Genomic DNA, 14291 nt, shown 5'->3' with positions numbered 1-14291 from the left:
CTGATATGGTTGGTGTTCCACGGCACATAGCAGAACACCGTGTAAATGTCTCAGAGGATGCAAAGCCAGTGGTGCACGCCAAACGCCACCTGGGCGACATCAAACACGATGCCATGAAAGAATAAGTGCTAGAGTTGCTGAACGCAGGAATCATCAGAGAAGTCAGGTACCAAACATGGGTAGCAAGCCCAGTAATGGTAAAGAAATCAAATGGCAGCTGGAGAATGTGTGTCGACTATAAAGATCTGAACAAGGCATGTCCCCGTGACTGCTACGCTTTACCAGACATAGACGAGAAAATCGATTCTTTGGCAACATTCCGGTGGAAATGTTTTCTGGATTGCTACAAAGGGTACCATCAAGTTCAAATGGCCGTTCAAGACGAAGATAAAACCGCATTTCGCACTCCAACAGGGTTGTATTGCTACACCAAGATGCCGTTCGGCTTAAAAAATGCAGGCGCAACATACCAAAGGCTGATGAACGAAACATTCAGTGACGCCATCGGCAAGTACATAGAAGTGTACATGGATGATCTGGTAATCATGAGCAAAGAGGAGAGCGCGATGCTGGCAAATATCCAGAAGACATTCAACACGCTACGAAGCGTAAGTATCAAGCTGAACCCAGCGAAGTGCTCATTCGGAATGGAAAAGGGGAAGTTCTTGGGCTTCATAGTCACAAAAGATGGTTTTAAGGTAAATCCAGAGAAGGTCCAAGCCATAGAAAGGATGCCTTCACCAGCAAACATCAAAGACATGCAGAAACTAGCAGGACGATTAGCAGCACTCAATCGTTTTCTAGCCAACCACGCCGCAAAATCCTTCCCATTCATCAAAACCTTGCGCAACTGCATGAAGAAAAGCCAGTTTCAGTGGACTCCGGAAGCAGAAGGTGCGTTCCGCGAGATGAAAGATTGCCTCATAAAACTGCCAACATTAACCGCACCAAACAAGGGAGAACCTTTGGTACTTTACCTGTCAGCTTCAGACAAGGCAGTCGGGGCTGTACTACTCGTCGATCGTCAAGGTGTTCAAACACCAGTATACTATGTGTCGCGAACCTTGACCGATCCAGAGACCCGGTATGCAATCATGGAGAAGCTAGTCCTTGCACTGATCCACGCTTCAAGGCGCCTGCGCAGGTATTTTGCCAACCACGTTATCCACGTGCTAACAAACTACAACATTGGAAATATCCTTGCAAGGCCAGAAGTATCAGGAAGGTTAGCCAAGTGGGCAATAGAACTGGAAGGTCATAACGTGGTTTTCAGACCAAGACCATCAATCAAAGGCCAGGTCTTAGCAGATTTTATGACGGAAGTCCCAGATGACAAGGACAGAGAATGTAAGGCGATGGAGAAAGCCGAGAAAAAGCAAACAGAAGAGCCATGGCTGTTGTACACAGATGGTGCATCTAACGAAGACGGAGCAGGCGCAGGGCTAAGGTTAGTCAGCCCAGACAAACACGAGTTCACATACGCCATACACCTGGACTTCAAGAGCACAAACAACGAAGCTGAGTACGAAGCTTTCCTGGCTGGCCTGCGATTGGCGATCAAAATGGGGGTCCGACACATCGAAGCGCATGTGGACTCCATGTTAGTAGCAGGCCAAATCAACGGCCAATATGAAGCAAAGGGCGATATAATGGCACTCTATCTCAACCAAGCGAAAACATTGCTACAAACCTTCTATTCCTACAAGGTGCACCACATAAATCGAAGCGAAAACAAGCCGGCTGATGCTTTAAGCAAGCTGGCATCAACAAGTTTCCAGCACCTAGCAAAAGATGTGCGCATAGAGGTCTTGAGCAATCCATCCGTTCCACTGAGAGAAGTAAGCGTCATCCAGACAGGAACAACATCCTGGATGACGCCGATAATCATGTACTTGCAGTCAGGGATACTTCCAGAGAACAAAGCTGAAGCACGAAAGATTCAATACAAATCAGAACACTATCAAATGGCAGACGGGATACTATACCGAAAATCATATCTTGGCCCACTGCTTCGATGTGTTGACGCCGACGATGCGAACTATCTAATCCGGGAAGTGCATGAAGGAATCTGTGGTATCCATGCCGGGCCTCGAATGGTAGTGGCAAAAGTGATGAATGCCGGATACTACTGGCCCGGAATGCATCTCGATGCTGTGAAAGAATTGAGAAAGTGCAGTGGCTGTCAGAGGCACGCGCCAAAGACCATGCGTCCCAAGAATGAACTAGTGCCCGTAACAACCGCATGGCCTTTTCAACAATGGGGCATAGACATGGTAGGCCCTTTCCCAGAAGCTCCGGGGGCAGTCAAGTTCATAATAGTCGCGGTTGATTACTTCACCAAGTGGGTAGAAGCAAAGGCACTCGCATCAACCACATCGGCAGTCGTCAAACGATTCATATGGGAACAAATCATATGCCGGTTCGGCCTACCTCTCCGAATCATCACCGATAATGGAACTAACTTTGCAGCAGACGACCTCGAACGATGGTTCAATGAACTCCACATCGAGCATACCTTCTCTTCGGTTGCGCACCCGCAAGGGAATGGTCAAGTAGAAGCAGTCAACAAAAGCATCGTCGATGGCATAAAGGCAAGGCTCGTTGAGAAACGACGAGGGTGGGTCGACGAACTACCCAGCATACTATGGGCCCATAGAACAATGCCAAAAACAAGCAATGGTGAAACGCCTTTCAGCTTGGTCTATGGGTCTGAAGCAGTGATCCCAACAGAAATCGGGCTGCCATCTCCGAGAATGCTCTCCATGAATCTAATCAACAACGATGAAGAACGGAGGATCGACCTGGACCTCCTAGAAGAACGGAGGGAGATGGCAGCAATCAACGAAGCCAAGTACAAGTCGAAGCTGGAAAAGTATTACAACTCCAGAGTCCGAATCTGCAGCTTCAATCCGGGAGATTATGTCCTAAGAGACAACGAAGCGTCCAACGCAGAAAAGCCCGGAAAACTGGCTCCCAAATGGGAAGGCCCATACATAGTCGATGCAGTACTCGGCAAAGGAGCCTACAAACTACGCACCATCAATGACAAAGAGGTTCCACGAACCTGGAATGCCCAGCAACTCCGAAAGTGCTACATGTAACACAACCATGTAATCGTAAAGGGCGTACAACCAACACATTTACTTTAATACAAGAAGTGTTTGGCTACTTTTATTTCATGCAAATTTCTTGTCACAACTGCATTTATTACTTTGGGCGTACACGAAAACATCAATGGCTCGACCATAGGAAACGTTGTAGACCTCCAAGGCTCGTCACAACTAAGTGAACAGCCGGGTCAGAAACACAACCAAAGCCTACAAAACGCCAAAACATAACTTCGTGCCCACATAAACACGAAAACATCGATAGCAAGGTAACTAAACATTGTAATGCTCCCAAGGCTGATTACAGCTGAGCTCACACAATAACCTGCAACTCGATCACTTCGTATGTCACATACAAGCACACATACTTAAACGACAGAATAAAAACGTTGTAGTAACACAACATCACCTGTCAGCGCCATCATTCATTCGGGACACCTGATCAAAGTAATTAAACATGCACATATTATGACGATAACAAAATTCGCATAACCATAGAAAAAAGCGATAAAATATTCACAGGAATCCCAGGTACATACGCCCACAGGTAAACAAAATTTAAATTGTCTTAAAACAACCGCCATTACAAGCCTATTCACGGCTATACACGGCGCACAGGCCAGAATCCGTCAATCAAGTTTGACTAGGTCCAACACCTCCTGATGCATCCCCATCCTCTCCTAACGCTTTCTTCAACAATGCTACTCCATCCACTTTACGAGCCAACTTCTCAGCAGCTCGAACAACAGCAAACTCAAGCGTGGAAAATTCCCCCCGTTTGGCAGTAAAAGCACCTTCACAATCTTCCTTGTACAGCTCAAAATGATAATCCTTCTCTTTGTTTATGACTGCTGTTTTACCTTCAGCATAACCAAACTTTCGGCCACTATTGTAAGCTGCCCTACCCAACTCAAACATATAAGTGGCAAGCTCAGGAGAATGCAGGATGCGATCGGCAAGCTGCATAAAAAGGAAGCTCGAATACGAATAGAGGAAACAAATATAAAAAGGCAAAAGCAAAAAGAAAAGAGAAAATAAGGCAAACAAAGAACATTACCAAAGGCACACCACGAGAAAGCAACCACCTGCTGTCAGCAGAGGCCTCCTCAGCAAGAAGCTCGGAAGCTTGGCACTCAGCCGTCTTCTCAGCAAGCAGGCGCTGAGCAGTCTCACACTCAGTAGCTTTCTCCTGAGCAAGAACCTCCAGCTTGTCAATCCGAGCAACATATTCTTTTTCTTTTTTCTCAGCAGCAAGGCGCGCCTGATTCGCCTCCTCAGCAAGATTGGTCTTTTCACCCGACAAGCGAACAATCGCATCTCGCTGAGACTGCAACTCAACATTTGTACGCTCACATGCAGCTTCCCAATCCTTCTGCTTCTGAGCATTCAACTGTTTCTGCTCTTCAAGCTTTTGCTCAGCATCCGACACCCTCCACTGCAACCCCTTCTTCTCCGCATTGAATTTTTCCCTCTCCTCAACAAACGACTTCTTTGACTGCTCAAACTCAAGGGTCTCTTCCCCCATCGACCGCCATTCCCGAAGAATTTCTTGAGAAGTAGCAAGGAAATTAACCCCAGCACGAACATGATCGTCCAAAAGGTCAAAACGATTGCGGTTCTTCTGAAACATCCTCTCGGCAGGAGGAAGAGACAGAGCAAAAAACTCATGGCAATTGTCAACATCACTCATCCTCGAGCCCTGAGTAAGTCTGCAGCACGGGGCGTGAGGCAGGTCGTCACAAGCTGGGTTACCCCAAGAATCAGCAGGATTACGCTCAAAGTGCGGGCTGCGCACGACGCCGGAAGTAGCCCCACCTCCAGCAGGGGGACGCTTAGTGTAGATGGTTTGTTGCGGAGTGGTCTCACTAGACTCCATCTCCACTTCAATACCTTTGCCCCTATCAGCACCACCACCTCCGGCAGCATCACCTCCTCCGCCATCACCTCCTTCAACAACACCTTCAGTAAACCCTTCACCACCCCTCGCGCCAACATCATCATCATCACGGGGAGGGGTCAAACCAACTGTTCGCGATGGAGGAGAAGTAGGTGGAGTGATTTGATAAATATCCACCACCCGAGGCTTCTTACCAATCTTGACTGCTATCATGAAACATGAATCAAGAACAACTCCGAGGAAACAACAAAAAAAAAATGTAAATTACCAGGAGGAGCAGATGCAACAAATATCTCCTCCAAAAGGTTCCCACGACCCCCACTAAACACACCCAAATCAATCTCAGACTCCGAGGGTGCTGGGGGGGCCTCCTTTTGAAGCTTCGCCTTCTTGGCAGCAAAAACAGCAGCAGCTTGCTCATCAAGTCGACGTTTGTGATCATCAAGAGCTTTTTTCTTCATGTGCTCAGATAAGGTAGCACTGTCATCAGGATCCGACTGTTGACTCTTTTCACCAACCCCTAAGCCAGACAACGTATCAGAAACCACCACATAACCTAGACAAGGATGAGTAGAGGGTCGCTTACGAGAAGAACCAACAACTTTACTCTCAGGCTTCCCCTCTCTCCTCCCAGACCTATCAGTTCTCGCTTTTTTCCTCGACTCCAACTGAGTAGAAGGATCAACCGGCACCTCTACATCATCGTCGTCACCAACAACCTCGTGCACAGGTTCAGCAACATCGCCCTGCGCGGTACCTGCACGCGCGCAACGAGAGGTTAGATCTTCAAAGTTTTGATCAGAACTTTCACTTGAAAGAACAATGACTTCTTCGCGACCCGGCTCGACAGGGTCATTCAAAACATCTTCACCTAGAACTTCGGCGACATATCTATTCAAGCTCTCATCTGTTGGATGCAAAAAACGACCCCGAATCTGGTCTAACCACGTCGGGTTCCCATCCGCTTGAATAGCCTCAACCATGGTACCCGCTGTCTTCGGATCCAAGACGTTTATCAAGCTGTAACCAACTGCAAAGGAGCAACAAGATAAGGGAACACATCAAAATATACTAAACCTAAAGGAAAACAAATAAAAAATAAACTCAAGGAAGAAACATAAATTTACCCTGATGGCTGTACACAGGTTGACCCAGGGGATGTTTGGGCACCCACAACAAACTCATCCCAGCCCCAACTAAAGCCATCTCATCCAGCTGAGAAATGGCAGTCGCCTTAGAAGTTATCTTCTTATACCAGTCCTGAGCAGCATAGTCTTGCATAACATCCACCTTCGGAATCCCTTGACTCACATGCCTGTACGACATCTCTATTGGAATTACACCACGACGGATGTAAAAGAACTTCTGTTTCCAGTCATGAAGGCTCTTTAACGGCACAGAGCACACCGGAGCAACACCTGTTCTCGCTTGAAAAGAATAAAAACCGCTGGTGTATGTAACGCTGTAAAAAACGTTAAACATTTCAAAAGTAGGCTCAATACGATAAGCCCTACAAACATATTCAAAATGGGTAATGCGTGGAAGCCCAATCGCATTTATCTGAGAGATATGAAGTCCATAACCCCTTAGCACAACAGCAGTAAACTTCGTTATCGGTAACCGGAAACTACCCTCCCGGAAAAACGCTACATATAAGGTGATATAGCCTGGAGGAGCATCCAAAGCAGTAGATCCGGGAGCAGGGTACTGAGCCCCCCACTCAGGACGGAAGTTCATCCCCCTCACCAGATTCTGAAACTCCTCCTCCTTCCAACCAATAACAGCCTGGTCCGGACCAGGAGGGGCTTTACCTCTGTGTTTTCTTTTCTTTTGGGTGGGATTCTTCTCAGACATGGTAAGTATAAAGAAGTAGAAGATCCGAACTCAAGAAAATAGAGAAAAACGGAGAAGAAGAGGAGAAGATAGGAAGAAAATCAGACTTGAGATTTGAAAATGTAAAGGAGAAGGGTTAACCGCCTCCTATTTATACCCATCGCATTTAATGCGATGGGTAGTGGAACGGCAGGGCACAGAAAAAGCACCCAATAGATGATTGCCACGTCAGAAGAGAGAGAAGACGTCGTCTCTTTTTTCGGGAAGCATGGGCGACAAGGTCGGCTGACGTGACAGAAAGTCACTAAAAAAGCAACTGTTCACCTCCGATAAGACAGGGATGTCAGACGGTCACACCAAACACTTCCCCATAACCACCAAACTTCCACCAGAAGGAAACATCAAAAGCCAAAAACCCATGCGTCATGCGTCCATTTGGCTCACTTTTTTCAAAGGGCCAAAACCCATGCGCCATGCGTCCACTTGGCTCACTTCTTTCAAAGGGCCAAAACCCATGCGCCATGCGTCCATTTGGCTCACTTTTTTCAAAGGGCCAAAACCCATGCGCCATGCGTCCATTTGGCTCACTTTTTTCAAAGAGCCAAAACCCATGCGCCATGCGTCCATTTGGCTCACTTTTTTCAAAGGGGCAAAACCCATGCGCCATGCGTCCATTTGGCTCACTTTTTTCAAAGGGCCAAAACCCATGCGCCATGCGTCCATTTGGCTCACTTTTTTCAAAGGGCCAAAACCCATGCGCCATGCGTCCATTTGGCTCACTTTTTTCAAAGGGCCAAAACTCATGCGCCATGCGTTCATTTGGCTCACTTTTTTCAAAAGGCCAAAACCCACGCGCAGTGCGTCCATTTAGCCCACCAGATACAAAAGACAAAATACACATGCAATGCGCCCATTTCGGTTCATTTTACATGTACCAAACTCTACGCGATGCACAGAAACCACAACTCTCATAAGTCCAGAATCCCTCCTAGACGATCAACTCAACTAGAAGGCACACTGGACTGGTGGGACTTGAAGAGGTATGGTCCCATTCCCCTGCCTACATGGCAGGGACCACACCACTTTTGTACACACAAGGCATCCACGTCAACGAAACACTCCAGAAGCTTCTAGAAACTTCTGGATGATTCACAGTTGGCACCAAAGATGCTCTATCCGACATAAAGGACAACACGTGTCACCACTAGCAGAATGCCACATAGGCCTGCGACAATTCAGGGAGCAGCACCGACAATACCGGTACGAGGTATCCAGCGCAGGCGAATGCAAGGACGCCACGTGTACCACTACACCTGCCATAACAGAGCAGACAAAGAGGATATTCCCCTTAGTCGGACAGCTGGCACGCGCTCACAGCTGGCACAGCTCCTCCTTCCTTCTTCACCCTCCGGCTATAAATAGGACCCTTCATCATTCAGGTTCAGATCCTTTTACTCTCCTTACTCACTCTATACACACACTGTTTATTTCCTCTCAGAACAGTACTTATTCTCACGCCGGAGCCTGGTTAAGAGGGAAAACCCCCTTCCCCCCTCTTAACGAGACTAACGGTGTTTACTGTTTTGCAGATCTCGAGCCATCAATACGAGTAGAAGAAGAGGTTGAACCCATTAGACGAAACAACCTCACTGATTGCCCTTGTGTCAACCAGTGTTTCAACAAAAGTGGAGTTTGGAAATTGCATGTATATAAATGTACGTATATTTAAACATAGCCATTCAACTATTGTAAAACCAATAAATTCAGTATTTTCGAATTTAAAGTGTCATGAAGAAATTAACATTTGAAACTGTAAATATATATTTTCTTGATCTTGCACAGTAATTAGAAATTATATTCAATTAATAGCAACTATTGTAAAACCAATAAATTCAGTATTCTCTCATTAAAGTTTTTATTTCCAAAATCGTTAATAAAACATATCTAATCAATTTTACAGGTCTACACATATATGTATATAAAGAACTGAAAATTTCAGAACTGTTTCATAGAATCATGACAAGAGTAACCTTCTCATTATGCTTTATAGCTTTCTTTCTATGTTCCATTGTCTGCCCCAATTACGCACAGGTCAAATATTTATCAAACAACGAAAATAGATATACGTTACATGATGATTTTAACATGGTTTCCTGCTTTTTTTTTCTTGTTAAAATGTATGTATAGGAGAAAAACTGGTGTATAGCTCAAAGCCATCTTTCAGAGTCAAAGTTGCAAGAAGTTCTTGACTATATGTGCGGGATAGTCGACTGCAAGGAGATCCAACCCGGGGAGTCATGCTTTGAACCTGATACTCGGCAAAATCATGCGTCTTATGCTATCGATCTTAACTATCGTATAACCGGTGTTTGTGATTTTAGTTATGCTACTACTATTATAACAGATCCTTGTAAGTTGCTTTAGCTCACTAGCTTATTTCATATGTTGTTATTGGTTTGTGATCAAACATATATTGTAAAGCAATGCTGACCCAATATCTTTAAAAAAACCATTTTCTTTTAAAAAAAAAGTCTCTTTTGAGAAGAGTAAAATGCTAAAATGGTTCCTTGAGTCTAGGCCATTTTTATCACTTTGGTCTAAAAATGAAACATTTTGTATCTGGGTCCTTAAGGTTTTATTTTTGTTGCCATTTCATCAAATTGGCAAACTGGGTTAGAATTTTCTGTTAACTTCTCCTCATTTTGTCTTTTTCCTCTTTAAATGAAGGGTATAATCGTCATTTTATGACATAATATATTTTAATTAAATTAGAAAAAAAGACAAAAAGGGATAAGTTAATAGAAAATTCTAAACAGTTTGCGAATTGGATGAAAATAACAACAAAAATGAAACCTTAGAGACCTAGATACAAAACATTTCATTTTTGGACTGAAGTGGCAAAAATGTCATAAACTCAAGTACCATTTTGATCTTTTACTCTTTTATGTCATAAATAGTTTTTTCTTTTACCCAAATTTGTTACTTCACCGACGTTGGAAGGATGAACATTTTCTTTAACACAATTTTTATTTTCTTCCTCTTAATGTGAGATAGAATATATATTTTTTTAACTTTTTTGAAGTTCATCATTGTTTTCTTAATTTTTAAACTTTTTTGAAGTTCATCATTGTTTTCTTATTAACAAATGTAGGATAACAAGTTATAGATTTACTATAAGAAATTGATAACAAAATTTATCTATAATAAATTTCATTTATTTATTTTTGTTTAAAAATTAATTAAAAAATAAATGAGTTGACTCGTGCGTCATCAGTACATGTGTCTGTTCTTCGTTTGGAAATTAATTTTTAACCTTTGCATCAAACTGATTTCCTGTTCTTCGTTACTGCAGCGCGCAGGACATGTGTCTACCCATAAGCTTGCTCATCGGGGTCAAGTGTTGAAATGAATAAAATTGCTATCTGATTTTACAAGGGAAGAAAGATTGTAGGATGCAAACATAATTTTGTTTGGACTTATGTTTCATGTTTGATATGTTCGGTGTGTTCAAGTTGAGAATAATAAAAGATGTTCACAAAACATTTGCTCTTTAAGAATAAGATAAGATGTCAGTTGCACTTTCTTTAGAGAGCACATTGTAACACAGTTAGGTGCTGTTTGTTTTTTCTGTAGAAAAAGGTCTGCAGTCTGCGGACCACATCTGCAAGCATCTGCAGGAGAAGAGGTGGACCAAATGTCTGCAGTCTGCAAGGAGAAGAGGGTTTGTTTTTTTTTTTATATAAAACCTCTTCTAGGTTTAAAACACACACACAACACACAGTATCTCTCTCTACTCTCTCTCTACTCTCTCTCTACAATCTGCACCACCGCCATCATCACCACCGCCACCACTTCACCACCGCCACCACTTCACCACCGCCATCATCACCACCACCGTCACCACCTCCGCCTTCACACCTCCACTTCTCCAGCGACCACCACTTCACCACCGCCACCACTTCACCACCGTCACCACCGCCACCACTTCACCAACGCCACCACCTTCACCACTACACCACAGCCACCACCGTCACCACTACACCACAGATCGATGATGATGATGCAGATCGATGATGATGATGATGATGTAACAGATCGATGATGATGATGATGTAACAGATCGATGACGATTTGGGGGTTTTGTTTCTGATTGATTTGGGGTGTTTTGTTTGCCATCGATTTAGGGTTTCGGTTGTGGAGGTCGATGGGTGTCGGCGGAGGTGGGGGTTTCGGAGGTGGAGGTGGAGGTGGAGGTGGTGGCGGAGCAGGGGTGTCGGAGGTGGAGGTGGTGATGATGGCGTCGGAGCAGGGGTGTCGGAGGTGGAGGTGGTGGCGGAGCAGGGGTGTCGGAGGTGGAGGTGGTGGCGGAGTGGAGGTGGTGGCGGAGCAGTGGTGTCGGAGGTGCAGGTGGTGCCAAGAAGAGGTAAACGTCTGCGAGGAGAAGACTTGGGTCCATGTCTGCTCCAAGAAGAGGTCTCGCAAACCTTTTTTAATGAAAGGTCTGCGAGAAAACAAACAAGCTGCATACATCAAACGTCTGCGCGCGTCTGCGTCGCGCAGACATAAGTGGCCAGAAGTACTTCTGGCCAAAAAACAAACAGAACCTTAATGTCTAAGAGCTGAAATGATAAAAATATAAATAACAGAAACAAAAATATTAGGAATTAAAACCGAAATTTTGGTCAAAATAACACAGACAAAAGTAGTAATTTATTACTGTTTATATATTGGTTATTCACTAATATGCAGGATTACTAATAATTATTTTGATATGAAAGTTATAAAAGGGGATTGTGATTAATCTATTGGTTTTAAATCTCATAATCATATTTTATGAATTTAAAAAATGATATTATATTTGTATCTTTTGTTAATCACAATTACACAACCAATATACAATTTCAAAGATTTGATGTCTATCTTTAGACTAAGTGTTATGGTCTAACATCCCGTGTGAAGTAGCAGCATCGATGTAACTCAGGTGTGACACACCGTCCCAGGGGCATGGAAGGCGTGATTCCTTCATGCCAGTGAGATGAGAGAGATATATGGGACCCACTTCCTTTTTAAATATTATTTTACTAGCTTACAATCCCGTGTATTACACGGGTTAAATGATGAAAAAATGTAAATTATAAACTTGTATATAATCCTTATCAATGAAATGACTTATTTAGATAAAATAGTAAAACAAATGAATAGTCAATTTTCGCTATTCAAAATAATTTTCTAAGTTTTCACTTTTCTTTTGAGATACTACAATCCATTTTATTATGTCTTAAAAAGAAGTAACACTAAAAAATAAAAAAAATAATGATCATAAAATTGTAAGTATTTTAAAAATAGTTATAAGTTATGAGGTTATGGTAAATGAATTGTAATTAAATTCTACTATGTATATTAATGATATAATAAATACTTTGATATAAATACTATTTTTAGATATATGGATCATGAGACAAGATACGAATATCATCATTGTATAGAAAATATTACTTATTAAGAAAATCATACTAAAAATAAAGTATACGTTTAAAAAAATAAGACTAAAGTTTTTTAAACTATAAATTTGAGCGTCTACAACAACTTTCTAATTAGTAGTTGACATTTAAATATTCAAATTAAAATTTTTATAATATTATATAATGTCTTTATTTAGCATGATGATAATGTCTTTAGTTGCATAATATGATTGAAATTAAGTTTAATATATTTAAAACTCAATGTTATTAGGAAGTTGGGCCATTTTTTAAGATGAAAACATATTGATAGTAACATAAATTTAAAATTGGAAGAAAATATTGAACACGTGTATTATACGGCTTAAGTAAAACATAATGTTATATACTTAATATCAAAAAATAAATATGTCTTTTAAAAACCATTTAGTGTTCGCTTTAAAGATAATTTGGTACTTTATTTAGATAATCCGCTTGTAATTTTAGTTTTCTAAATTATATACTATAAGTACCTGTACATGTGATTTGATACTTTATTAGTAATTATTGTTTGTATCCAAATAATATATTTTATCTTAACAAATATATATGGTTAGGGTAAAATGAAAATTTCTACAAGTTGTGAGAACTTAGAGAACTTGGCTTTACAAAAGGTTTTTTGAATTTTTTACAGGGGGTGTGAATGAGCGGTTAGAGACTCATGACGTTAAACTTTTTGATTTTGGATTCAAGTAGTTAAAACCACTAAAACATAAGGACTCAAAAAGTAATTTACTATTAATTAAATTTTGAAATTATACATTTGATCTCTAACTATATTAAATAATATTATGCTTATTATATTATTTGATACATTTATATTTATTATAGATAATTGTTAATTAAATTTGAATTTATACGTTTATCTCTAACTATATTTTTTAATATTATATTATATTTTGTGTATAAAAATTAATATGTAATATTATTATTAAAAGGGATGAGGCATCAGAGAGTGATACGTGTACAAAAAGATTTTTGTTTATTAGTGTCACACCCTGGCTTTGCGGAAGCGTGGTTAATTTGGTGTGACTCTTAATACCATAGCTTAACCATAACAAGCTATATGAATTTAAAATCATGCAAAGTCATCCATTGAAAATAAAATTGTCAAACATTGTCTAAATGGGTAAACACCCAACAACCATTACTCGTCTTAACAGTACAACCACTACCATAGTGCAAACATAAATAAACATGGTTCAGGGGCTATGGCCTGTCCAGGAAAGAGCCATAAGCCTTGAACCCGGATGACTCTGAATCTAAATGCAGCGGGAAATCCTGCTAAACCGTGCCAGATCCTTAATTCCCTGAAATACATGTAAGTTGAAAAATCAACAATAATGTTGAGCGAGTTCATGCGAAAATGAGTAAATAAACCTTTATCTTTATCAAAAACCCTGGTATGTAGCAAATAAGGAAAAAGAGATCACCAATGGTTTGCAAGGCCATTGATATGTGTAAATGCAAGTAGGAAGGCTCAAACCTAGCAAATTTATGCGTCGGGAACAAAGTCATCCCAAGGTCCGTTCTGCTGGACCTGGGACTGGGCTCGCTACACCCAAATAGATCTACCGCTCCTGCCCCTCGGTCCTACCCTGAGGATTAATGACCTCAAGTTTCCGCCTACCCATTCACATGATCTAAGTAACCCTCCTTACGCTAACCATACCATGTATAACATATCCATAATCATTGTAACATGTATTTCACCCCCGCAGTTTATAAAACTGAAAACAGTTAAGAGAAAAGGGGGACATGAACTCACAGTGAACGCGTCACAAAATCAAGCAATCCAATATCCAGGTGCTGTGCAACGACCTACATGTGCTAATTCTATTAGACGGATGGCCGTGCTTTAGCTTCATAGTTTACATTTTTGGGAAACAGTTAGTCAACCGTTTCGTATATATATTTGATACGCATTCTCCTTCCCAAGGATGGGGGAATTAAATA

The 14291-nt window shown here is 41.7% G+C and overlaps 1 protein-coding gene and 1 long non-coding RNA gene across 2 annotated transcripts; both read left to right on the top strand.

Annotated features, from left to right (window-relative positions):
- The first annotated feature begins 194 nt into the window (after positions 1-194).
- LOC110876213 lies at positions 195-3101 on the top strand. Its single transcript, XM_022124390.1, has one exon. It carries the CDS (start codon positions 195-197, stop codon positions 3099-3101), a length of 2907 nt encoding a protein of 968 aa, XP_021980082.1.
- Positions 3102-8855: 5754 nt separating this feature from the next.
- On the top strand, positions 8856-10418 carry LOC110874596. The gene is made up of 3 exons (XR_002556074.1): positions 8856-8928; positions 9025-9247; positions 10190-10418. It is a non-coding gene; the product is annotated as an uncharacterized LOC110874596 (long non-coding RNA).
- The last annotated feature ends 3873 nt before the right edge of the window (positions 10419-14291 follow it).

This window comes from Helianthus annuus, chromosome 9 (assembly GCF_002127325.2).
Source record: "Helianthus annuus cultivar XRQ/B chromosome 9, HanXRQr2.0-SUNRISE, whole genome shotgun sequence".
Taxonomy (NCBI): Eukaryota; Viridiplantae; Streptophyta; class Magnoliopsida; order Asterales; family Asteraceae; genus Helianthus; species Helianthus annuus.
The sequence above is the reverse complement of the archived record's forward strand: the minus strand, read 5'-3'. Positions and strand labels throughout refer to the sequence as shown.